The 26,608-nt window shown below is 37.4% G+C and overlaps 1 protein-coding gene across 1 annotated transcript in view; it reads right to left on the reverse strand.

Moving 5' to 3' along the window:
* Nucleotides 1-26,608, reverse strand: part of LOC103081113 (amyotrophic lateral sclerosis 2 chromosomal region candidate gene 11 protein) — a 142,615-nt gene that overhangs the window by 43,026 nt on the left and 72,981 nt on the right. Inside the window, 4 exon segments of the mRNA XM_082931462.1 lie at nt 10,254-10,312; nt 13,562-13,619; nt 24,629-24,838; nt 25,919-26,029. Coding sequence (XP_082787588.1) covers nt 10,254-10,312; nt 13,562-13,619; nt 24,629-24,838; nt 25,919-26,029 — 438 coding nt within the window.

The raw sequence follows: 26,608 nt of genomic DNA on the forward strand, positions 1-26,608 counted from the left end.
AGGAAAGTAAGCCTAGGGCTCATAATATAGCAGGGGATCATTTGATATTACCCCTGTGAAGAGTTGCCAGTCAGCTAAATACTTTTACTCCTGTACAAATAGCGATAATTATAGTAGCTGATGTAAAATATTCTCGTGTATCAACATCTATGTGTAAACATATAATGGGCTCATATGATAAACCGTAAAAAGCCGATAGATGTCATAGCTCACGCTATGCCCATATACCCATATACTATGCCTCAAAGGCTCTTTTTTTTCCTGAATAATAAGTTACAATATGTGAGACTATTCCAAATCCAGGTAAGATAAGAATATAAACTTCAGGGTGACCAAAAAATCAGAACAGGTGTTGATAAAAGAATCAGGTCTCCTCCTGCAGGGTCGAAAAAGGTTGTATTTAGATTTTGGTCCGTTAATAGTATGGTAATGTCAGCTGCTAGTAATGATAATAATAGTAATACAGCTGTAATTAGGACAGATCACACAAATAATGCTGTTTGGTATTGAGATATAGTGGGTGGTTTTATGTTAATAATTGTGGTAATAAAATTAATAGCACCTAGAATTGAAAAAAACACCTGCTAAATATAAGAAAAAAATGGTAAGATCAACTGAAACTCCTCATGAGCTAAGTTTCTGGCTAGAGGTGAGTATACAGTTCAGCCTGTATCTGCACCAGTTTCTACCACTGATGATGCAAGTAAGAGTAAGAAAGAGGGTGGAAGTAATCAGAAGCTTCTGTTGTTCGCACGAGGGAAGGTTTTATCGGGTGCTCCAATTATCAGTGGAACTAACCAGTTTCTGAAGCCTCCAATTATAATAGGTATAACTATGAAGAAAATTATTACGAATCTGTGGGCTGTTACAATTATATTGTAAATTTGATAATCCCCAAGTAATGCTCTAGGTTGATGTAATTCAGCACAAATTAGTAGGCTTAAGGAAGTACCCACTATCCCAGCCCAAGCACCAAATAATAAGTACAAGGTGCCGTTATCTTTATGATTGGTTGAGAATCATCAGCAGTTTATGAACATAGGTAAAATGGCTGAGTGAGCATTAGACTGTATATCTAAAGACAGAAGTTGAGTCCTCTTTTTGCCAAGTCCTGTGGTGAATTAAACATACTGAACTGCAAATTCAAAGAAGCAGCTTCAATTCTGCTGGGGCTTCTCCCGCCTTTTTTTTTCCTGACGGCGGGAGAAGTAGATTGAAGCCAGCTGACTAGGGTGTTTAGCTGTTAACTAAAATTTCGTGGGAATGAAATCCCACCAATCACGTGAGGATTTAGCTTAACTAAAGTGTTTGATTTGCATTCAATTGATGTAGGATAGAGTCTTGCAATCCTTATTATACAGGAATTAAGTAAATTATACCTGCTTAGGGCTTTGAAGGCTCTTGATCTATATTAACCTAAATTCCTATTCCAGTACTGAAAGGATTGGTGTAAGGGATAAAAGTAATGTAGATATTACAGTTATTATTGGTAGAAAAGTTGTTTGTTTTATATATTCAAATGATCATTTTATTTTTATGTTATTGACTGATGGTAATATGGTTAGTGATGTAGAATACGTAAGTTGTATAGAGAAATATAGGTTAAGCAGTGCTGTGATAGCTATTAGTGTGGATAAAATAATGTTCTTTTTTGTTGTTGTTATTTCTTGAATAATTACTCAATCCTGATAGTGGTGGGACGCCTCCTATTGATAATAGAATGGTGAGGATAAGAGTTGTAATGATGGGTATTTTGTTTCATGCGTGTGATAATGATAATGTAGTGGTGGCTGAGCTGTGAATGAGTAATGTGAATATAGTGAGTGTTATTTTTTTTTAATTAATTAATTTATTTTTGGCTGCATTGGGTCTTCGTTGCTGCCAGCAAGCTTTTTCTAGTTGCAGCAAGTGGTGGCTACTCTTCATTGAGGTGCACGGGCTTCTCTTGTTGCGGAGCACGGGCTCTAGCCATGCAGGCTTCAGTAGTTGTGGTGGGCGGGCTCAGCAGTTGTGGCTCATGGGCTCTAGAGCATAGGTTCAGTAGTTGTGGCACATGGGCTTAGTTGCTCCACGGCATGTGGGATCTTCCCGGACCAGGGCTCAAACCCATGTTGCCTGCATTGGTAGACGGATTCTTAACCACTGTGCCACTAGGGAAGTCCAGTGAGTGTTATTATAATGTAAATTAGTAGGTTTAGGATTGTTAGAGTTGGATTATATAATATGATAGCTGTTATTCAGCCTATGTGAGTGAGTGATGAGTAAGCTATGACATTTCATAGTTTCATTTGATTTAGTCTGCCTCATCCTCCAATTATGACTGCTAGTGTGGATATGATTAGTCGTAAGTTTAGGTTAATGGATGGTGAAATTTGGTATAATATGGATAGTGGTGCATGTTTTTGTCATGTTAATAGAATTAAGCCTGCTTTTAGTGAAATGCCTGTGTGACTTCAGGTACTCAAAAGTGGAATGGGGATAGTCCTAATTTTATGACTAGAGCTATTGTAATGATTATTGATGCTGTTGGATTAAAGATTTTTGTAATGGTTCATTGACCACAATACAGTATGTTAATGACGACAGCTATTATAAGTAATATTGATGCGGTTGCCTATGTTAAGAAATATTTAGTAGATGCTTCTATGGCTCATGGGTTAAAGTTTTTTTATTAGAATAGGGATGATAGCTAATATATTTCAAACCCAATTCAAATAAGTAATCGGTGTGAACTAGTTATTTCATTATGGTCCCTGAAATAATGGTTATTAAGATAATGATAAGGATAATGGGATTTTCATTTTCAGGGTATGGGCCCAATAGCTTATTTAGCTGACCTTACTACAGAATATAGTGTAATGTGGTAGCACAAAGAATTCTGAATTCTTTTTTTTTTTTTTTTGCTGTACGCGGGCCTCTCACTGTTGTGGCCTCTCCCGTTGTGGAGCACAGGCTCCGGACGCGCAGGCTCAGCAGCCATGGCTCACGGGCACAGCCGCTCCGCGGCATGTGGGATCTTCCCAGACCGGGGCACGAACCCGTGTCCCCTGCATCGGCAGGCGGACTCTCAACCACTGCGCCACCAGGGAAGCCCAGAATTCTGAATTCTTAAGGGGTAGGTTCAATTCCTATAATTCTAGAAATAAGAGGATTTAAACCTCTGTTATTTACTCTATCAAAGTAACTTTTTTATCAGACATATTTCTTATGTTTGTGAAGGGATGCTTGATGTTATGATAGGTAATGAAACGTGTCATATACACAGGGCTAGTGTTAGTGATAGATAATTTTTCAAAGTAGACGTATGAGTTGATCATATCAGAATCATGGGTAGGATGCTTGAATGCATAAGGAGATTGTTAATAGTAGTGTTTTGATAATAAAACTGGTTGTGTATAGTTCTGGTGTATGGGGATCGTGGAATGCTCCTAGAAATAGGATTGTTGTGAAAATGTTTATCATGATGATGTTGGCATATTCTGCTAGGAAAAATATAGCAAATGGGCCTGCTGCATATTTCTACGTTAAAGCCAGATACAAGTTCTAATTCTCCTTCTGTTAGATCGAAAGAGGTTCGATTAGTTTCTGCTAGGGTAGAAATAAATCATATTATGGCTAGAGGTCATGATGTAAAAATTATTCATAGATGTTCTTGTGTTGTGATGAAAGTTGAGAGGGTAAAGGATCCATTTATTAAAAGGACTGATAAAAGGATAATTGCTAGTGTTACTTCATATGAAATTGTGTCACTGCTCATAGGGCTCCAATTAGAGCATATTTTGAATTGGAAGCTCATCCAGATCATAGAATGGAATAGACGGCTAGGCTTGACATAGCTAATATGAATTATACTCCTAGATTTATGTCGATGAGAGGGTAAGGTATAGGTAGCGGGATTTATGGTTAAGGCTAAGGTTAGAGCTAGGATTGGTGCAAGAATAAATATGGAGATGGAAGATGTCGCTGGTTGTAGTGGTTCTTTAATGAATAGTTTGACTGCATTGGCGACAGGTTTAATAGGCCATATGGTCCAAAGATGTTTGGTCCTTTTCAAAGTTGCATGTAACCTAATACTTTTCATTCAATTAATGTGAGAAATGCCACAGCTAGAAGAATTGGGACCATGAGTATCCAGATGTTAATTATAAACATTTTGTTAGGGAGAAGAGTTGAACCTCTGTTTATAAAGGTTTAAGTTTTATGCAATTACCAGGCTCTGCCACCCTAACAAACCCTGTTCATGGGTAGTACATTTATAAAATAAATTAAGATCATATCATTAACTGATTTTAAGGCATTTTTGTAAAGTAGACCTTATTTCTCTTGTCCTTTCATACTGGGAGAAATACATAATAGATAGAAACCAACCTGGATTACTCTGGTCTGAACTCAGATCACGTAGAACTTTAATTGTTGAAAAAACGAAGCTTTAATAGCGGTTACACCATTGGGATGTCCTGATCCAACATCAAGGTCGTAAACTCTATTGTCAATATGAACTCTAGAATAGGATTGCACTGTTATCCCTAGGGTAACTTGTTCCACTGATCAATTTTTGGATCAATAAGTGATAAGATATTTTGACTAGTTGGTCTAGATTTTAATCACTTGGAGGCTTTTTTGTCCTCCAAGGTCACACCAACCAAAATTTTTAACCCATAATGAAACTTGTTATCCCTTGGTGGTTTAGTTTGGGTTTTTGGGGGTGTTAACAAATGAAAGCTCCATAGGGTCTTCTCATCTTATTTTATTATTCCTGCCTCTTCAAGGGAAGGTCAACTTCACTGATTAAAAGAGACAGTGAAATCCTCCTGTGGCCATTCATACATGTCCTTATTTAGAGAACAGCTGATTATGCTACCTTTGCATGGTCAGGATACCGTGGCCATTTAACAGATGTCACTGGGCAGGCTGTGCCTCTACTATTAGTTATGCTAGAGGTGATGTTTTTGGTAAACAGGCAGGGTTTGTGTTTGCCAAGTTCCTTTTACTTTTTAAAATCTTTCCTTAAGTGCATGCCTGCATTGGGTTAACAGTATATTATAATAAGTAATTTAATGTTGATTTAGATTTATTTACTGTTAATTTTCAGTACAGTATCAGTTACTGATGTAAGCTTATGCAGGGAGAAATATTTCTTGGTACTCATATTAACGTCATTGCTTCTATTGGTTAATAATTAGTCCAGTATTAAACTAGGAGTTGATTTGCTTATAGTTGTTATTAAGGTAAATATATTGTTGAGCTTGAACGCTTCCTTAATTGGTGGCTGCTTTTAGGCGAACTATGGTGGTGTTTTTACTCTCTAGATAAGGTTTTACCCTACTTCTAAAAAGCTGTACCTTTTTAGATTAACATTTAAAAATACATTACAATTTATAGTTTTTTGGGTAATTTTTAAAGTTGAACTAAGATTCTTTTTCTGGACAACCAGCTATCACCAGACTCATTAGGCTTGTCACCTCTACTTATAAATCTTCTCATTATTTTGCCACATAGATGAGTTTGTTCTAATAAACTGTTCATAAATAGCTTGTCTGGTTTCAGGGTATTTAAGTTATTTTTGTTAAATGTTTACTAGTTAAATCATTATGCAAATGGTAAAAGGGGTAAGCTTTGCTTTTTACTACTTTTAATGCTTCTTTCATCATTCCTTTACGGTACTTTCTCTATAGCGCCAAAAGATTTTAAAATTTCTATTTCCTATACTTTAACTATTAGGTTAATGGTTTATTTGATTTTCTGTGGTAATTAAAATCGTGGGAGGTTTGGGTTACAGTTAGTTCAAAGTATTCATAAATTATGAAATCTCCTGGGTGGTAAAATAGGTGCTTTATTTAAGCTATGCTTTGATTTGTCCAAGCACACTTTCCAGTATGCTTACCTTGTTACAAATTGTCTCCTCTCATGATTAGTATTTGTTAATAGATTATAGAGGATTATTTTAATACTTGAGAAAGGTGATGGGAGGTGTGTGTGCTTCATAGCCTTATTCAATTAAGCACTCTATTCTTAATTTACTACTAAATCCTCCTTTATAAAAAAATATTTATTTATTTATTTATTTTGCCTGTGCCAGATCTTAGTTGCGGCATGCGGAATCTTTAGTTGTGGCATGAGGGATCTTTTAGTTGCAGCATACGGGCTCTTAGGTGCGGCACGCAGACGTCTTAGTTGCGGCATGCGTGTGTGATCTAGTTCCCCAACCAGGGATCGAACCCAGGACCCCTGCATTGGGAGCATTGAGTCTTACCCACTGGACCACCAGGGAAGTCCCCTCCTTTGGTTTTTAGTTTCATAAAAACTTTTGTGTAATAAGAAATATATTCTTGGGACTTCCCTGGTGGCCCAGTGGTTAAGACTATGCTGCCAGTGCAGGGGCTGCAGGTTCGATCCCTGGTCAGAGAACTAAGATCCCACATGCCATGCAGCGTGGCCAAAAGATTTTAAAAAAAAAATTGAAAAAAAAGAAATATATTCTTGAAATAGAAAATGTAGCCCATTTCTACTCACTCCATAAGTTACACCTTGACCTAACGTTTTTATGTAAAATTATTATGCTTACTGTTGTTCCTTTTTAGGGTTTGTTGAAGATGGTGGTATATAGATGAATTAGCAAGGGTTGGTGAGGTTTATTGATTATAGAACAGGCTCCTCTAGAGGGACATGAAACTGCCAACTTCTTTGAGTTTTAAGCTGCTGATAGTAGTACTCTGGTGAATAATTTTGTCATTGTAATTATTTGAGTTTAGGGCTAAGCATAGTGGGGTATCTAATCCCAGTTTGAGTCTTAGCTGTCATGTAATCAGGAAATATTAAAGTCACTGGTAGTTTATTTTTATTTTAGCTATGGCTTTTTATGGCTTAGTTAGAATTTAACTTTTTGAAAACTTATTCTGTCACATGCTTTATGCAGGTTTTCTATTAATTTAGGTTTATCAAATGACCGCAGTGGCTGGCACGAAATTTTCCAGCCTTGAATAATATAACTTAGTCAAAGTTGCGTTTATGGCTTAATTTTTATCACTGCTGTTTCCTGTGCGGGTGTGGTTGAGCAAGGCATTATGAGCTACTATTATAGTGTGCTTGATGCCTGCTCCTTTTAATCTTTATGATTTACAGGGCATTCTAACTGGGGTGAGGATGCTTGCATGTGTAATTTTATTAAAAACTAACAGAAAGGCCAGGACCAAACCTATGTGTTTATGGAGTTAGTAAACTCATCTAGGTATTTTCAGTGCCTTGCTTTAAGTCTTAAGCTGCATTAACAGGCTAAGTTTGTATGCATGATTATGGGGTAATGTGTATATGATTAATCTGTGTATTTTATATTAGATTTAGTGTTGAATTTTAAAATTTAATTTTAATAAAAGTGGCTGATAAATCTAGGGAGATGTCTGTCTATATAAGTGGTATATATCTATGTAATTCATTGGTATGATTAGGGTTTGTTTTACTTGAGTATTGAAATGTCTGTGTTTTGTTGGATAGATTAATTAAATTCTATGTATTTGTATGTTTCTTACCTTGTTTTGGAGGTTTGGTAGGGTGTTATAGGCATATGGAGCATAGGGCTTAGTGGGGGGTAAGGGAATTTGTTAAGCAGGGCGTTTACCTATTTAATAAATGTGTACGTGTATGTGCCTGTAATTATGTACATGTACGTGTGTGTAATTTCCTTATGTCCTGTAACCATTGACTGAATAATACCTTACAGTTGATGATGCTGGTTAATAATATTCAATTAAGTCCAGCTACAATTTATTTGACTTTATTAAGTCCTCAGATGGCTATAGCCGAGTCACAGCATCCCTTAAAAATTAAAAAATACCAAATACATGAACCACAGTTATGTGTGAGCATGGGCTGATTAGTCATTAGCCCACTGAGATGTCTTATTTCAGGGGAAAGGGTGGGCGATTTTAGGTGAGATGGTCCTGAAGTAAAAAAAAGTATCAGATGTCTGATAAAGTTCATTAATAGAAACCCCTACAAGTCATGGGCCCTGAGCGAGAAGAGAGACACATGCTAAGTGGGTTGATGGTTTCACGTGGCTTGCTGATTAAGCTTGTGATCTATTGGATATGATATGCATATTGACTGGAATTGATTTGACTTAATGTACTATGTACTATTAATACTATTATGTTCTATGTAATATCAATAATATAATGTACATGCTTATAAGCATGTGGCAGATAATTAATGCACAATTACACATATCATATATTATGTATATATAATATGTATGTACTTATATATGTGGATATATACCATATGCATGAAATACATTAGCTATTTATGGGAGGGGAAAATGTTATTTTAATACTGACATGGTACTTTAAGATTGTGGAAATGTCCCATAACAATTATCAGGGAATAGTTTAAGTAGAGTTTCAGCTTTGGGTGCTGATGGTGGAGCTTGAGCTTTTTCCTTGAGTCCTAGGGAGATATAGTATTCTCCTTTTCTGGTTTACAAGACCAGGGTAATAAATATACTACAAAGACTCTTCATATTAGGAGATTACTTTCAATAATGCTAGCTACTGGTATTAGCACTAGAATTAAGAAGAAGTATAAGATGGATGCTAGCTGTCTGGTAATAATGAAGGGGTGTTCTATGGGTTGTACTCCAATTCATGTTAATGTTAGTAGATCTGCTACTAATACTCAGAATAGGTACTGGCTAAGAGGTCAGAATGTTATACTTTGTTGTTTGGATGTGTGGAATATTGGAATGAATGCTAGAATTAAAATTGAGAAGATTAGGGCTAGTACACCTCCTAGTTTGTTAGGCATTGATCGTAGGATTGCATATGTGAATAGGAAATATCATTCTAGCTTAATATGGGGTGGTGTGTTGAGAGGATTTGCTGGAATATTGTTGTCTGGATCTCCTAGCAGGTCGGGTGAGAATAATTCTAGTATTAGTAATGCTAGGATTAGTTGTAAAGTGCCTAAAATATCTTTGACTGTATAATATTGGATGAAACGGAATTTTATCTATGTCAGATAGATTCCTGTGGGGTTATTAGAGCCTGTTTCGTGAAGAAATAGAAGATGGATGGCTGCTAGGGCTGCGATAATAAATGGAAGAATAAAATGGAAGGGGAAAAATTGTGTAAGGGTTGCTTCATCTACTGAAAATCCACCTCAGATTCATTCAAATATGTTTGTTCCCATTTAACCTCCAGCTAATAGTGAAGGGACTGGTGCCAGAATTCAAGTCTTCTGACTCAAAATCTTGTACTCTTTCTATAACAGTATGATGCCTGGTAGATGTATGCCACTCTTTTCCTAAATAAATTTTAGGCCAGTAATCAGATGGGATTTTTGTGCTATTTTTTAGATGAATGAGCCTGGAAGAAGTAGTTTGAATAGCAAAACATTAAAATTTCCAGGACATTTTAATGGCTTATTGGGCCAACTGGATTGAATATTAGAAACAGTAATGTCCTGGACAATTGGGATTTCTGTCTTTAAAGTGACTAAACCCTTCTGCGTGTAGTCCAAGACATTCTTATATCAAATTCTACTCCCTACAAAATAGTATTAGCATGGGGTTCCAATGTCTTGGATTAAGGAGTCAGTTATTAAAAATTATGACGAAAAGTACTGACAATTCTTTAAGGGCTTAGAATCTTCTCCCCTGTGTGAGCATGGTTCATACCTACTGAGTGCAAAATATGAAGTAGACCAAGTTTTCCTTCCTCTTTTCGCCTTTCATCTCAGTGTTTCTTTCTTGCCCGATCCTCATCCCAAGCCACACAACCCTTGTTCCATTTGTGAAATACTGCTGTTAGCCTGGCATGGCATTTAGACAGCCGAATCTTGAACAACTGAAAATTCTCAAGGTGTAAAAAAAGGAATCCAGTATAGTTAATTTCAAGTATTAATGGAAAATTGGGACGAGGAGAATGGCTTCTGTAAAATTGTTCATGTCACAACAGTTGGGCGAAGATAGTCTATGCTTTCCTGGTGCTATTGTGAGTTGCCCATTAAACAACAGCCATTTTGGGAGCGGCAGAAGAATTAAATACTATAACCTGCTGAAGTTAATGTTATACTTATATTGCTTTATAATAATTTATAAATGTATAATAAACTATGATAAATAATATAAATAAAATTTACTTATAATAAATTCACAATAAAGTATATGCTTTTTTGATGACAGAATATTCAGTAAAAATTAATTCAAAACAATGTAAAATGTTAACAATGGTTTTTAAAGGATATATCAATCTACTTACTGATTTTCCTTTTCTATTTGTAGTTTTCTGTCCATAGGCCTTATCTTGCATTAACTCATCTGAAAAAGAATGAAAAAATGATATAATTAAGTTAGCACTTGTGGCATTTGACAAGCATGTTCTTCAGGCATGTCTCGAATGACTATGTAGCATAGCAGTTAAGGGCACAGGCTCTGGAGCCAGACTGCCTAGACTCAAACAGTCTCTGCAACAACTAACCATCTAAATTTGGACAAGTTATCTTGCCTCTCTCTGTCTCAGTTTCGTCATCTGTCAAAGGGTAAAGATCCTCTCTCGTAGGATTGTGTGATTTAAAGGGCTGAAGCATCTAATACTGTGTCTGGGACATAATAAGCACAAATGAATGGAAGTTTTGCTGTTATTGTTACCATCGTTACTACTCCCTCTATTCTGACCCCTGACACACTGCACCCTTGGGTCTGTCATCTAGTAACTCTGACTACTAATTTGAATAGCATTGTTAAAATACATAAAGTTATTAAAGTTAAATGTTATCATGCACCATACTTTATGTACAACAAAGATTGTCTTGGAGTCAGATTATAGTCAATGTATTGAATACTTCTACTTTTCTGGGTCTTAATGTCAGTTCAAAAAATGAAGTAAAAACAAAAAAAAATATCGCCATTTCACGCTAGGTGGTTCTGAATGTTTTTGTGGCTGTTAAAGATTAGACACCTTATCAGAGCTATGCTTGACTGCATGTTTAAAAGATTGCTTTTACTAATCCTTCTTGGAGCCTCATTTTAGCCTATCCTCTAGCAGTCATTTGGGTAATCTTCCATCATTCATTTGCTATACATACCCAACTCTGTAAAGCTGTGTGGACAGACAGTCTACATTCTAGATACATTTCATGAATAATTCTATATTTCCTTAATTCAATTCATGACCCTAGAGAGGATTCTTATGTAATAAACTTAAAGAATTTATAAAAGTATGGAGTGGAACGACCATATTCTTCAATGAATTGTGGTGCTAGGCTAAAAATATGTGCATATATATCAGGAGTCAGAGGGTATCTATGAAAGTAGCTCCAAAGGAACTGGGCTAGACATATGCCTCTAATTTACTTAAAGGTAATGATAATTCAAGGACTTTAGCAAGAGTGCTGAACCTTACTAAATAAACTTTAATATACTGCATTTTATCTTATATAATGTATCTATAGAAGAATTAGGTTAATTATATAAGACTGGTCTACATAAATAAACTGAAGAGTGTAATGCAAAGTATAATAAAATCATTTAAAATATATGTTTAGGAATCTTGAATCGTTTTTAAAAGGCTCTGCTCAGATATAAATTTAGGAATATAGCCTTCTAGAGAAATAGGAGACCAAACAGTCTTAAAACCATCTTTCTCACTTTAAAAATGAGAAAAAAATCCAGAAAAGTTATGACCTGCCCAAGAGCAAATAGGAGTGAACAGTAAGAAAATAAGCCCTGTTTTCCTCCCTAAGCATTTACTTTTTAAAAGATACACCATAGATGTTCTTGCCAATTCTGTATTTGATTTGACACTGCTTATAAAGGCTCTTTACTCTTCAGAGGAGATTGGACCACTGGCTTGTTTCACAGACTTCTTTTACAGAATTGTCGAACTACTCAGCCTTTCCATGCCTCAGTTGCCTCATCTATAAAACTAGTATAATAGTGTCAACCTAACAGGGTTGTATTTATGAAGATTAAATAAATTAATGTATGTGAAATATCTACAAAGTTATGATGATTGTAAGGCAATATAAGGAAACTGCAAGGGAGTACTGAAATATTTATTCTTAGTATCTAGTTCCATTCTTTAATTTTTAAAATGGGAAAATTGAGGCTTTTATAAGACAAGTGGTTGCCTAAGGTCCACAGCTAATTAGTGGCAAGGCAGGGGTGAGATCCGGTTTACTCCCTCAACAATATTTTCTATTATTTGATACACTATTTCCCCTTTTCAAGCAATAGTCAGAAATAATAAAATAAGGAGCTTGCTTACTGTTCTAGCAGATTTACCCCAAAAGTTCTTTTATGATTAGAAGACTCCAAAGGATATTAGAATGAAAGTTTTGGAGGCATCATATTATAGGTACCCTCTTATTACTCATGAATGTTATTCCAAATGGTCACTTTCTCTTCTAAAATAAATAATAATGTAGGTGTACTTTAAATTTTTCCTGACATTTAAAGTATTCCTGGAACTGTCATCCTTTGTTCTAAAATAGCTTCCTGTACCCCAATATATATTCTTAGAACTGTTATTATTGTGTAGAACAGATGTATAAATACATATCCATATGTATGCATATGGATAAATACAAACACATATATGGCTAAAACATTAATTTATAATAATTTTCATTTCACGACATTCAACTATTCAAGATAAGTCAAATTTCCCTTTTGGGGACTTTCTTCTAAAAATACACTTCTCAGTTACAATTTCATCTGATATTTTCCCTGTATGTCTTTTTTTTTAAACATATTTTTTCATCTTCTATTTCCCCATACGTTCCTAATTGGAGAACACTCTCTACTACTCAAGGATGCTTTCATGTTACAAAGAAATGTGCCTGCTTGCTCATTCTCCCTGCCAAGTGTTTTATTCTTATTTTCTCTTCATTTTAATTAGATTACTACAGTCTCCTCTGGATGGATACTCAGTGACTACACAGTCATAACTGTCCCAATTGTTGAATATTAAAACATTTCTGTACTAATTTGTAAAAAGTTGCTGCCTCAAGATATCCAAGTATCCACCTTAGATTCATTGCCCTGGCTATCTTGATTCCCTTAGGAATCTCCCATTTCCTTCAACCCCAACATGACACAGCAGGGGACTTCCAGAACTTGGATTCAGCAGCTTTGTCTGATCTGGTTGTTCCATGCTCATGCTGTACTAGTCGTTATCTTGATTATCTTTGGGTTTACTAATATGTCAAATGTGTCTCCATAACAATATCACAGAACAATTCCTTGAATTAGAAAAACTTCACTAGATAGATCTATAGATAGCCAGAATGTTTGTAAACACAGATAAATGTAATAAATCGTTTAGTAATATTATAATGCATGTAAAATAAATGTTACCTAGGATCTTAAGGCCATCTGTGTTTTGCTTTGCTTGATTTCCCACTAATATTGTAATTCCATAGGTTTTTCATGCCAGTAATCACAAACATCATCGTGTAATTTATATTTTGAAGGAAAGTCTTGATAGTAATTGTTTTACATGAGTTTATGTTCTCAATTTCACTGAATATTTGAAAATTACAACCATGTATACAAATAATAACTTACCTACACCATTAGGGATATTTAAATTTTCATTCACTGTGCTACAGGAACAATGTGAACTCTGAAATAAAAATAGACCAGAAAAAGTGAATAGAAAAAAATAATTAAATATCAATATAATTTTTAAACTTAGCATTATTGATAGCTATAAATAATAATAAAATGAGATCTAATGTTACCATTTGGATTTATCTTATATAAGGAAAATAATTCATTCCTACTATAACCAGTACACCTGGAGGTGGTGAGATAACTTGCATGGCTGAAACATTGTAGTAGTAGGTTGTTGAGGTAGGAAATGGCAAGCATCAAAAAAGTACATGATACGGGCTTCCCTGGTGGCGCAGTGCTTGAGAGTCCGCCTGCCGATGCAGGGGACGCGGGTTCGTGCCCCGTTTCGGGAGGATCCCACGTGCCGCGGAGCGGCTGGGCCCGTGAGCCATGGCTGCTGGGCCTGCGCGTCCGGAGCCTGTGCTCCGCAAATGGGAGAGGCCACAACAGTGAGAGGCCCGCATAACACAAAAAAAAAAAAAAAAAAAAAGTACATGATACTACTTTGTATATTATTGATCTCTTCTTACTCCTCTAAACCCCAAGGAACAAAAATAGTAACTTAAAATGTAAAATAAAAATAATATTAACATCAAAGAAAGCATATATCAAAGGAGAATGAAGAAGTGATATGATGGAGAATGGTAGAGTAGGGTGCTCAAAGAATTGGTCCCTTCACTGAAACAAATATAAGTGTCAAAGGCTCACAGATCAACTATTTCAAACTCCATAATCAAATACAAAACTTATAGCAACCAGGGACTGGTTAATGCAAAAAGGGGCAGCTAAATTTTGGTGTTTTAAGAAATCTGTAAGGTCATTATCTGGCCACTGAGATAATGGAAGAGAGACTTTAGTGACTGACCACAAATGGCAAAGAATTTACAGTCTTTGCAAAACAATAGTTTGGATAGGTCACTAAAGAAACATGTGACCACAGCCCTCAAAAATCAACAACAGTACCCTAGAGATGGAGGAGAGTTTCCAGAGTTACATTATAATATTTAAAATGCCCAATTTCCAACAAAAAATCACAAGACATACAAAGATATAGGAAATATGGCCCATTCATAGGAAAAAACTTAACAGAAATGGCCTGTGAGGAAGCCCAGTTATTGAACTTAATAGACAAGGATTTTAAAATGACTTTCTTAAATATGCTCTTAGAGCAAAAGGAAACCATGGACAAACAACTAAAGGAAATCAAGAAAACAATATATAAACAAAATGTAAATAAAGAGATAGAAATTATAAAATGGAACCAAATAGAAATTCTGGATCAGAAAGTACAATAACTGAAATGAAAAACTCTTAAGAAGTTCAACAGCATATTGAGCAGATAGAAGAAAGAATCACTGAATTGAAGATAGGAAATTAAAATTATCCAGCCTGAGAAGCAGGAAGAAAAAAAGAATGAAAAAACAGAGCCTAAAGGACCCTGGGGACAACAATCAAGTGTACCAACATACACATTATGGGAGTAAAAGGAGAAGGGAAATGGTCAGAAAGAATATTTGAAGAAATAATGGCCAAACACTTCCCAAAGTTAGTAAAGGACATGAATCTACACATCCAAAAAGCTCAACACACTTCAAGAAGGATAAACTCAAAGATATATACACCAAGACATAATAAAACTCCTAAAAGACAAAGAGAGAACTTGAAAGCAGCAAGAAAAAAAGTGACTCATCACATATAAAAATTCTTCAATAAGATTAACAGCCAATTTCTTGTCACAAGCCATGTAAGTTAGTAGACAGTGGAAAGAAAAAGACTGTCAACCAAGAATTATATAACAAGCAAAACCATCCTTCAAAAATAAAGAAGAATTAAGACATTCCTGGATCAGCAAAAGTTAGAGGTGTCTGTCACTATTATTTTTGTTTTACAAGAAATGATAAGGGAGTCTCTCAGGATGGAAGAAAACATACTAGTCAGTAACTCAAGCCCATATTAACAAAGAACTCCAGAAAAGGTAACTATGTAGGTAAATATAAAAGCCATTATTATTATATTTTTGGTTTGTAACTTCTAAAATTTCCTACATGCTTAAAATTTTTTAATTTATTTTGCACTGAAATATAATTGACATACAACATTGTATTAGTTTTAAGTATACATAATGATTTTATACATGTATATATTATAGAATGATCACAAAATAAGCTTAGTTTACATCCATCACCACACTTTTATAATTTTTTTCTTATGATGAGAACTTTTAAGATTTATTCTCTGCAACTTTCAAGTATACAACATAGTATTGTTAACCACCCTATACATCACAAACCAAGGACTTATTTATCTTATAACCAGGAAGTTTGTACCTTTCAACAACCTTCACCCATTTCACCCACCCCCAAAATGCACCTCTGGCAACCACCAGTCTGTTCTCTGTACAAACGAGTTTAGTTTTTTTGTTTTAGGTTTCACATATAAGTGAAATCATAAAGCATTTGTCTTTCTCTGACTTATTTCACTTAGTATAATGCTGTCAAGGTCCATCCATGTTGTCTCAAATGGCAGGATTTTCTTCTTTTTTACAGCTGATTAATACTCATTGTGTATGTTTACCACATTCCCTTTATCCATTCATCCACTGATGGACACTTAGGTTGCTTCCATATCTTGCCTATTGTGAATAATGTTGCAGTGAACATGGGAAGGCAAATATCTCTTTGAGATCCTGGTTTCAATTCCTTTGAATATATATCCAGGAGTGGGATTGCTGGATCATCTGGTAGTTCTATATTTAATTTTTTGAGGAACCTCCATACTGTTTTCCAATGTGGCTGCACCAATTTACATTCCCACCAACAGTGTACAAGGGTTCCCTTTTCTCCACATCCTCGCCAACACTTGTCACTTGTTTACCTTTTTTTTTTTTTAATAAATGCCATCCTTACAAGTGTGAGGTGAAATCTCATTGTTGTCTTGTCACTTGTTTACCTTTTTTTTTTTTTTAATAAATGCCATCCTTACAAGTGTGAGGTGAAATCTCATTGTTGTTCTGATTTGTAGTTCCCTGGTGATTGGTGATGTTCAGCACCTTTTTTTTTGGTCATTTGCATGCCTTCTTTGGAGAAATGTCTGTTCAGTTCCTTTGCCTGTTTTTTAATTGGGTTATGTGTGTTTTCTTGCTATTGAGTTGTAGTAGTTTCTTATCTATTTTGGATATTAACCCTTCATTAGATATATAATTTGTAAATATTTTTGCACATGCTATGGTTGCCTTTTCATTTTGTTGACTGTTACAGTAAGCAAAACTGTATATCACTTGTATAAAACAGACATATAAACCAATGGAACAGAATAGAAAATGGAACAGAACACAGAGCCCAGAAATAAACCCACACATATATGGTCAACCGATCTTTGAAAAGCATGCCAAGAATCCACACTGGGGAAAGAACAATCTTTTTAATAAATGGTGTTGGAACAACTGGATATCCACATGCAAAAAAATGAAATTTGACCCTTATCTCATACCATACACAAAAATCAACCTAAAATGGATTAAAGACATAAGACCTGTTGCTTCCAGAACCCCAAAATATGTTGGGCTTATTTTAATGTTGTAGGTGCCAAGAGTTTCAAAACTGTTTCTTGATAGTGTCAAGAATGGAGCAGCTCTCAGTTTACTGAATAATTTTCAGGAATCTAGTGAAGATGTCAGGCTTTGCACTAGGTGTGGGGCAATGGCCCATCCCCTTTCATAAACTCCTTTGTGAATATTTGTATGTCCTGAATGAGTATGTCAAATAAATCACCTTGGAAGAAGGTGTCATACCTGTACTCCTGGAGAAAATTGGATGCAGTTAAGATATTGTCTGCTACTTAGGAATAAACCTGACCAAGGAGGTGACCAAGAGTTAAACACTGAAAACTATAAAATATTAATATAGGAAACTGAAGGTGACTCAAAGAAATGGAAAGATATCCCATGCTCTTGGATTGGAAGAATTACTATTGTTAAAATGGCCATACAACCCAAAGCAATCTACAGATTTAATGCAATCCCTATCAAATTACCCATGACTTTTTTCACAGAACTAGAATAAATACACATAAAATTTATATGGAAACATAAAATACTCAGAATTGCCAAAGCAATCCTGATGAAAAGGAACAAAGCAGGAGACATAACCCCCCCAGACTTCAGAAAACACTACAAAGCTGCAGTAGTCAAAACAGCATGGTATTGGCACAAAAACAGACATATGGACGAATGGAACAGAATAGAGAGTCCAGAAATAAACCCACACCTATAGTCAATTAATTTTTTTTTTTTGCAGTACACGGGCCTCTCACTGTTGTGGCCTCTCCCGTTGCGGAGCACAGGCTCCGGATGTGCAGGCTCAGCAGCCATGGCTCATGGGCCCAGCTGCTCCGTGGCATGTGGGACCTTCCCGGACTGGGGCACAAACCCATGTCCCCTGCATCGGCAGGCGGACTCTCAACCACTGCGCCACCAGGGAAGCCCTGGTCAATTAATCTTTGACAAAGGAGGCAACAATATAAAATGGAAAAAAGATAGACTCTTCAGCAAGTGGTGGCAGGAAAGTTGGACAGCTGCATGTAAATCAGTGGATTTAGAACACATCCTCACACTGTACACAAAAATAAACTCAAAATGGCTTAAAGACTTAAATATAAGACATGACACCATAAAACTCCTTGAAGAAAACATGGGCAAAACATTCTCTGACATAAATCATACCGAAGTTTTCTTAGGTCAGTCTCCCAAGGCAATAGAAATACAAGCAAAAATAAACAAATGGGACCTAATCAAACTTACAAGCTTTTGTACAGTAAAGGAAACCATAAAAAAATGAAAAGACAACCTACAGACTGGGAGAAAATATTTGCAACAGGCTTGTCCATCATACATCTTTGCAGACAAGATATTTTTTTTAAATTTATTTTATTCAAGTATAGTTGTTTTACAATGTTGTGTTTCAGGTGTACATCAAAGTGATTCAGTTATATATATTATATTCTTTTTCAGATTCTTTCCCCATATAGGATATTACAAAAGTACTGAGTATAGTCCCCTGTTCTATACAGTAGGTCCTTGTTGTTTATCTATTTTATATATAGTAGTGTGTACATGTTACTCCCAAATTCCTAATTTCTCTCTCCTTCCACCTTTCCCCTTCAATAACCATAAGTTTGTTTTCTATATCTGTGAGTCTGTTTCTGTTTTGTAAATAAATTCATTTGTATCCTTTTTTTTAGATTCCACATGTAAGTGATATCATATGATATTTATCTTTCTCCCTTACTTAGCATGATAATCTCTAGGTCTGCCATGTTGCTGCAAATGGCATTATTTCATTTTTTTTAATAACTGAGTAATATTCCATTGTATATATGTACAACATCTTCTTTATCCATTCATCTGTTGATGGACTTTTATATTGCTTTCATGTCCTGCCTATTGTGAATAGCACTGCAATGAACATAGGGGTGCATGTATCTTTTTGAACAATGGTTTTCTCTGGATATATGCCCAGGAGTGGGATTTCAGGATCATATGGTAGCTCTATTTTTAGTTTTTTAAGGAACCTCCATACTATTCTCCCTAGTGGCCAATTTACATTTCCCACCAACAGTGTAGCAGGGTTCATTTTTCTCCACACCCTCTCCAGCACTTACTATTTGTAGACTTGTTGATGATGGCTGTTCTGACTGGTGTGAGGTGATACCTCATTGTAGGTTTGACTTGCATTTCTCTAATAATTAGCAGAGTTGAGCATCTTTTCATGTGCCTTTTGGCCATCTGTATGTCTTCTTTGGAGAAATGTCTATTTAGATCTTCTGCCCATTTTTTGATTGGGTTTTTTTTTGATATTGAGCTGCATGAGCTGTTTGTGTATTTTGGAGATTAATCCCTTGTCAGCTGCATCATATGCAAATATTTTCTCCCATTCCGTAGGTTGTCTTTTTGTTTTGTTTATGGTTTCCTTTTCTGTGCAAAGCTTTTAAGTTTAACTAGGTCCCATTGATTTATTTTTTTATTTCCATTACTCTAGGACACAGATCCAAAGAAGATATTGCTGCGATTTATGTCAAAGAGTGTACTGCCTTTCTTTTTCTCTAGGAGTTTTATAGTATCTGGTCTTATATTTATGATAAAAACTCTTCAGAAAGTGGGTATAGAGGGAACCTGCTTCAATATAATAAAGGCCATATGTGACAAATCCATAGCTAGCATCATACTCAATGGTGAAAAGCTGAAAGTATTTCCTCTAAGATCAGGAACAAGATGAGGATGTCCACTCTCGCCACTTTTTTTTTACTCTTTTTTTTTTTTTTTTTTTTTTTTTTTTTTTTTTTTTTTTTTTTTTTTTGCAGTACGCGGGCCTCTCACTGTTGTGGCCTCTCGCAGGCCCAGCGGCCATAGCTCACGGGCCCAGCCGCTCCGCGGCATGTGGGATCTTCCCGGACCGGGGCACGAACCCGCGTCCCCTGCATCGGCAGGCGGACTCTCAACCACTGCGCCACCAGGGAAGCCCCCACTCTCGCCACTTTTATTCAACATAGTTTTAGAAGTCCTAGCCCCAGCAATCAGAGAAAAAAAGAAATAAAAGGTATCTAAACTGGAAAAGATGAAGTAAAACCATCACTGTTTGCAGATTACATGATACTACACATAAAGATGCTACCAGAAAACTACTAGAGCTCATCAATGAATTCAGTAAAGTTGCAGGATACAAAAGTAACACACAGAAATCTGTTGTATTTCTATACACTAACAATGAAAGATCAGAAAGGGAAATTAAGGAAATGACCCCATTTATCATCGCATCAAAAAGAATAAAATACCTATGAATAAACATACCTAAGTAGGCACAAGACCCGTACTCCAAAAACTATAAGACGCTGATGAAAAATATCGAAGATGACAAAAACAGATGGAAAGATATACCATGTTCTTGGATTGGAAAAACCAATATTGTCAAAATGACTATGTTACCCAAGGCAATCTACAGAATCAATGCAATGCCTATCAAATTACCAATGGCATTTTTCACAGAACTAGAACAAATAATTTTAAAATCTGTATGGAAACACAAAAGATCCCGAATAGCCAAAGCAATCTTGAGAAAGAAAAACAGAGAAGGAATCAGGTTCCCTGACTCCAGACTATACTACAAAGCTACAGTAATCAAAACAGTATGGTACTGGCACAAAAACAAACATATGGATCAATGGAAGAGGATAAAAAGCCCAGAAATAAGCCCATTCACCTATGGTCAATTAGTCTATGACAAAGGAGGCAAGAATGTACAATGGAGAAAAGGATCTCTTCAATAAGTGGTGCTGGGAAAACTGGACAGCCACATGTAAAAGAATGAAATTAGAATATTCTCTAACATCATACACAAAAATAAACTCAAAATGGATCAAAGTCCTGTTCATTTTCTTGCTTGTTTCTTTTGCTGTGCAAAATGAAGTTTTCTTGGGAGAGCAGGACTGGCCTCCCAAGCTAGCCCCCAAAAAACCTGAGAGCAGGGAAAGGAGACAGGTTTAAGGGTTTTATGGTGGTTAAATGTTGGGACTGAGATGACAGCTCCCATGTGGAAGAAGATGTTTGTATGGCACCAAAAGAGGGCACACTTAGGGCTTCTTATCAGCTTGCCCAGAAATGGGCCAGAAAGGAGCTGTCAGCAGTCAAACATCAATAATTAGAGTGAGGCTCTAATTTTCTGCATACAGGTCTTTTGTCTCCTTAGGTAGGTTTATTCCTAGATATTTTATTCTTTTTGTTGCAATGGTAAATGGGAGTGTTTTCTTGATTTCACTTTCAGATTTTTCATCATTAGTGTATAGGAATGCCAGAGATTTCTGTGCATTAATTTTGTATCCTGCTACTTTACCAAATTCATTGATTAGCTCTAGTAGTTTTCTGGTAGCATCTTTAGGATTCTCTATGTATAGTATCATGTCATCTGCAAACAGTGACAGCTTTACTTCTTCTTTTCCAATTTGGATTCCTTTTATTTCCTTTTCTTCTCTGATTGCTGTGGCTAAAACTTCCAAAACTATGTTGAATAAGAGTGGTGAGAGTGGGCAACCTTGTCTTGTTCCTGACCTTAGTGGAAATGCTTTCAGTTTTCACCATTGAGAATGATGTTTGCTGTGGGTTTGTTATATATGGCCTCTATTATGTTGAGGTAGGTTCCCTCTATGCCCACTTTCTGGAGAGTTTTTATCATAAATGGGTGTTGAATTTTGTCAAAAGCTTTTTCTGCATCTATTGAGATGATCATATGGTTGTTCTTCTTCAATTTGTTAATATGGTGTATCACATTGATTGATTTGCATATATTGAAGAATCCTTGCATTCCTGGGATAAACCCCACTTGATCATGGTGTGTGATCCTTTTAATGTGCTGTTGGATTCTGTCTGCTAGTATTTTGTTGAGGATTTTTGCATCTATGTTCATCACTGACATTGGCCTGGAGTTTTCTTTTTTTGTGACATATTTGTCTGGCTTTGGTATCATGGTGATGGTGGCCTCGTAGAATGAGTTTGGGAGTGTTCCTCCCTCTGCTGTATTTTGGAAGAGTTTGAGAAGGATCGGGGTTAACTTGTCTCTGAATGTTTGATAGAATTATTAGCCCTTTATAAAGTGGCTTTTGCAAACTGTTTTCAGACTGCAAATGAGCCAGAAAGCCAAAGACACGACCAAGAACATTTTCAAGCACTACAATAGAGTAACTGAAGTCGTCTGACTGGACTGAAAGTAACACGATACACTGAAAAATTGTCAACCGATTACCCTCAAAAGGAGCCCAAAGTCCAGTGGCAGAAGCAGGTGGGATTCCTGCAATGAAGCTCTCTCACTGCAAGGTAAATGGGTCAGCTCTTGAGGAGTCAAATCTGGCATGCAGCGGCAGCCTCTGCATCAGAAACTTTACCAAAGTTGACATCTTTACTTTGTGCCCAGCTATGATGGTGGATGTGTTGTCATGTCCAGTACAACGATTAATCCAAACAGCAATGGGGGCAATCTGTGGAGGAGAGGCTCAATGAGCAGCTTGATTCCAATCAGTCTCACAGACCACATGCCCTTACTGTGTACATCTACATAACTGACTAGATGGGTCTTTTAGTAGCAGCAATTTGGTTCTATAGTTTGCAGCCCCAAAGAGAGGTGTCTTTAACCTGCCAGTTGGTAGTTTTTCAAATGGCAAACCAAGCAGCTAGACCACTGGAAATAGCTCCAGAGTAAGCAAAATATAACAAGGTTCTTAAAGTGGAGTATTGGCCAGAGTTCTGTCCAGCTGAGTGGAATAACCACATCCATTTTTGATTCTGCATGGCTGACCTTTAGGCTGAACAGCCACAGTAGCCCAATGTTCAGCTTATCTGAACCATGCATGAACCTGGCCCAGGTATTTAGGAGCACATCTGTGAATCCAGGGCTCCACTAAGTCAGGGAGGCAGAATGAAGGATAAGGTTCCACCAAAATTGGTTGCTGCCACTTTTTCATACAAAACCAAAATAATGTTAGGACCAGGTCAGATGCACTCATGAACACACTACTACCATTTGACCAGAAAAGCCTGCTGTTTTAGGCCTTACTTGAAGCATGTTAATTTGCAAGTTAGGTGACATAAAGCGCTAAGTAGAATGCCCAAAGTGATGTACATATAGTCTCCCATTCCCAAAGAGTTCAAAAATATGTTGGGCCTCCTTTTAGGTGGTGTGTGGCCAAAGAGACAGCACTTTTTCTTTGACTGCCAAAGGAACTGAGCACTGTGAATCTGCCCACATAGTCTCAAGAAAATTTACTTGGCAAGCAGGCCCTTGAATTTGTCAGGGTTTATCAGCCACCTCTGTTGGTAGAGGTGTGATACCACCACAGTCAGGGCCTCTGAAACTGAGGTTTTTGACTTGCTAACCAACAGGACATCATCTATATCTTTAGACATGAGAGGGTGGAGGCACTTACTTAAATCCTGATCCACCCACGTATGGCAAATGGCAAGGACTTATCTACACATTGCGGTGCCTTGAATGGGAGAATTCCCTCTTGACCCTTTATGAATATTTACAGTATAGGCATGCAACACATCAATTTCAATATACAATGGGCAGTGAGAGATATAACAACAGTACACGGACTCAGCAGAGAAGGCCCTACACATAAGGTTACTTTAACATAACTTTTCTCCACACTGCAAGTTTTGCCCAAACCCTATGAGTTGATTTCAGATTAACCTACATGTTAGGAGCTACAACAGCTACACTAGCCATCAGGAGATTATTATTTCCAGACTGGGAGCATAGGGGAACAAGGGTGTGAGGGAGGTTAGCCTTTGGCAGACAGCTGGAGCAGCAGGGAGGCCCCTTATCTCAAGGCTGGAACCCCTCCCCTCTTGTGTACCTCCTTGCTTCCAGAGTGCCTCTGGGCTCAGGAGCTCCTTTCCTTCTGGCATATTCTACTACAGCTCCACGCTGGAGTCTCTGGGGCCTATATCCAACAGAGCTGTACAGCTATGTGCCCTTTACCTCCCAGGAAGTTTCCCCCAGGATACAGGGCCTTTTCCTGAAAGCAGATGAGGTCATCCCTTTCTTCCCCACCCCCACCTCCATCCCCAGAGGGGAGTGAGCAACAAATAAAGCTCACTGGGTGTTTTTCTTTTTTTTTTTTTAAATCCTGTCTCTCACCACTCAGCCTCTGAACAGTTATTTACAGGTAGGATAAGTGGAAGATGCCTACTGCTCCCCCCTTCCCCACCATCACCACCACTTGGGTGAGAGCATTTGCTACTAAAATCCAGGAAATCTCACATTCCCTAACCCAGCCTGTAGGGGCCCTTTTTCCTTCCTCTTCCAAAAAGTCTTGTCTCTTGTCAGTATCCCATTCTCACTGCCAAAACTATCAAGAACGGTACAGGTTCTAGGATTTTACCTACTTACAAGCTATGAAGCTCTCCTGCTACAGTTTCATGAATGCTAGCAGAAGACTCCTGAGTCAGAAACAAAGGACTTGATTATTTACGGCAAAAGCCCCATTGAGCCAAGGATTTTCTTCAGGGGCAGAGGGAGGAATAAGGTCTTCCCAAAGGTGTAATTGCCACATTTTCATGAAAAGCTGAGATACTGCTGGGGCCAGGCTGTCTGTGTTCTTGAATAAACCATTTCCATTTGACAAGCGAGGCTTACTGGGCCCTTTCCACCTTGTTAGTTGCGGGGTCCAACTTGACCCATCCTAAAATAAGAATAATAAGCCGAAGAGTCACGGAGTTCATACAAGTAAGGTGTTCACTTCTGACAAGAGCTCAGTAACTCTTGGTACTAGGTAATCAAGGTAATAACTGCTTTTCAAAAGGGGTAAACCTGGTACCTGTGCCAAAGGAGAAGAAGTCCAAAACCCTAAGAGAGGTCTTCAGGCAGAGGCTCTAAATCAGCACAGAGATTTGTAGCTCAAAGGGGTCATTAGGATTGTAGGGGGACTTCCCTGGTGGCACAGTGGTTAAGAATCCGCCTGCCAATGCAGGGGACACAGGTTTGAGGCCTGGTCTGGGAAGATCCCACATGCCGCGGAGCAACTAAGTCCGTGTGCCAACAACTACTGAGCTTGCGTACCACAACTACTGAAGCCCACGTGCCTAGAGCCCATGCTCCACAACAAAGAGAAGCCACTGCAATGAGAAGCCCACGCATCGCATCGAAGAGTAGCCTCCACTCACTACAACTAGAGGAAGCCCGCGCACAGCAATAAAGACCCAACACAGCCAAAAATAAATAAATAAATAAATTTATTTTTTTTAAAAAGGATTGTAGGGGCCCAAAGATAGCATATCACAGCTTGCTGGACAGCTTCTAACTCAGCTTGTGGCTTGGGCCCCACTGAAAAGATGCTGATTTGTAGGTTAGACAAGATAAAGAACCATGTAGAATGCCCAAGTGAGGCACGTACTGCCCCTCATACAAGCAAGGTGCTGGGCCTTCTTTTACAGTGTTGGCAGGAGCGGGTGGGGCAAAGAGACAACAGTTTTTGGTTTTGCTTTTTTTTTGACTGCCAGAGGACTGACATTATTAATCTTTCCAAACAGTCCTAATAAACTTTACCTGGTAAGTAGTCCCCCGAATTCTGTCAGGGTTTACTAGCCACTTCTGCTGGTGGAATGTGATAATACCATTTTCAAGGCTGTTGAGATTAAGGCTTTAGACTTGCTAACCAACGGGATATCATCCATATAGAGAAAGCTGTGGAAATCTGAATGTAGAAGCACTCATGCTAAATCCTGACCCACCCACTGCTGGCTAATGGCAGGTGAGTAGTTACCTCTGGGGGAGTACTAAAAACATACGCAAACTGATCTTGGTCCTCAGGTGTCAGTGGTACAGCAAAGGTGGTGTTGGCAACATCCAGGATAGCATACCAAATGCCATCAGTCTGGGCAGTGGATTCAGTTACAGTCACAATATCTGGAATGGCTTGGACATCGAAGCAACAACTGGATTCAGTTGGTGATAATCCACTGTAAGTCTCCAACTCCATTAGCAAATCTCACTAGCCACACAGGGATGCTGTACTGAGACAACACATCTCTTACTTTCCCAACTGCCTTTACGTTCTTAATGGAGGCTGTGATTTCCCTCTGTCCTCCTAGGATTCTATCATTTTTCTGTTAGACCATCTGGGAGGGCACAGGGAGACAAGCTGGGTAGTGATTTACAATTCCTACCAGCACCTCTCTAAATATAGCTCTTCCAATCCCTCTGGCACTTATGGGATGGACACGAACAAGTATATAACACAATGATTCCTGCTACACATTCAGATGTAGAAACAACAGTACATTCAACTGACCTAAAGAGCCCTATTCACAAGGTCATGTTAGTTCCCTTCCCCATTGTGAACCCTGCCTAAATTCTATAAGCTGAATCCAAGTGACTTTTCCTCCTATAGGTTCAGATAAGTTACAGACTTGGGCACCCACAACCAACAGAGCCATAAAAGTTTGCGGTCCTT

The sequence above is a fragment of the Lipotes vexillifer genome, unplaced genomic scaffold (assembly GCF_000442215.2).
Source record: "Lipotes vexillifer unplaced genomic scaffold, Lipotes_vexillifer_v1.1 scaffold648, whole genome shotgun sequence".
Classification (NCBI taxonomy): domain Eukaryota; kingdom Metazoa; phylum Chordata; class Mammalia; order Artiodactyla; family Lipotidae; genus Lipotes; species Lipotes vexillifer.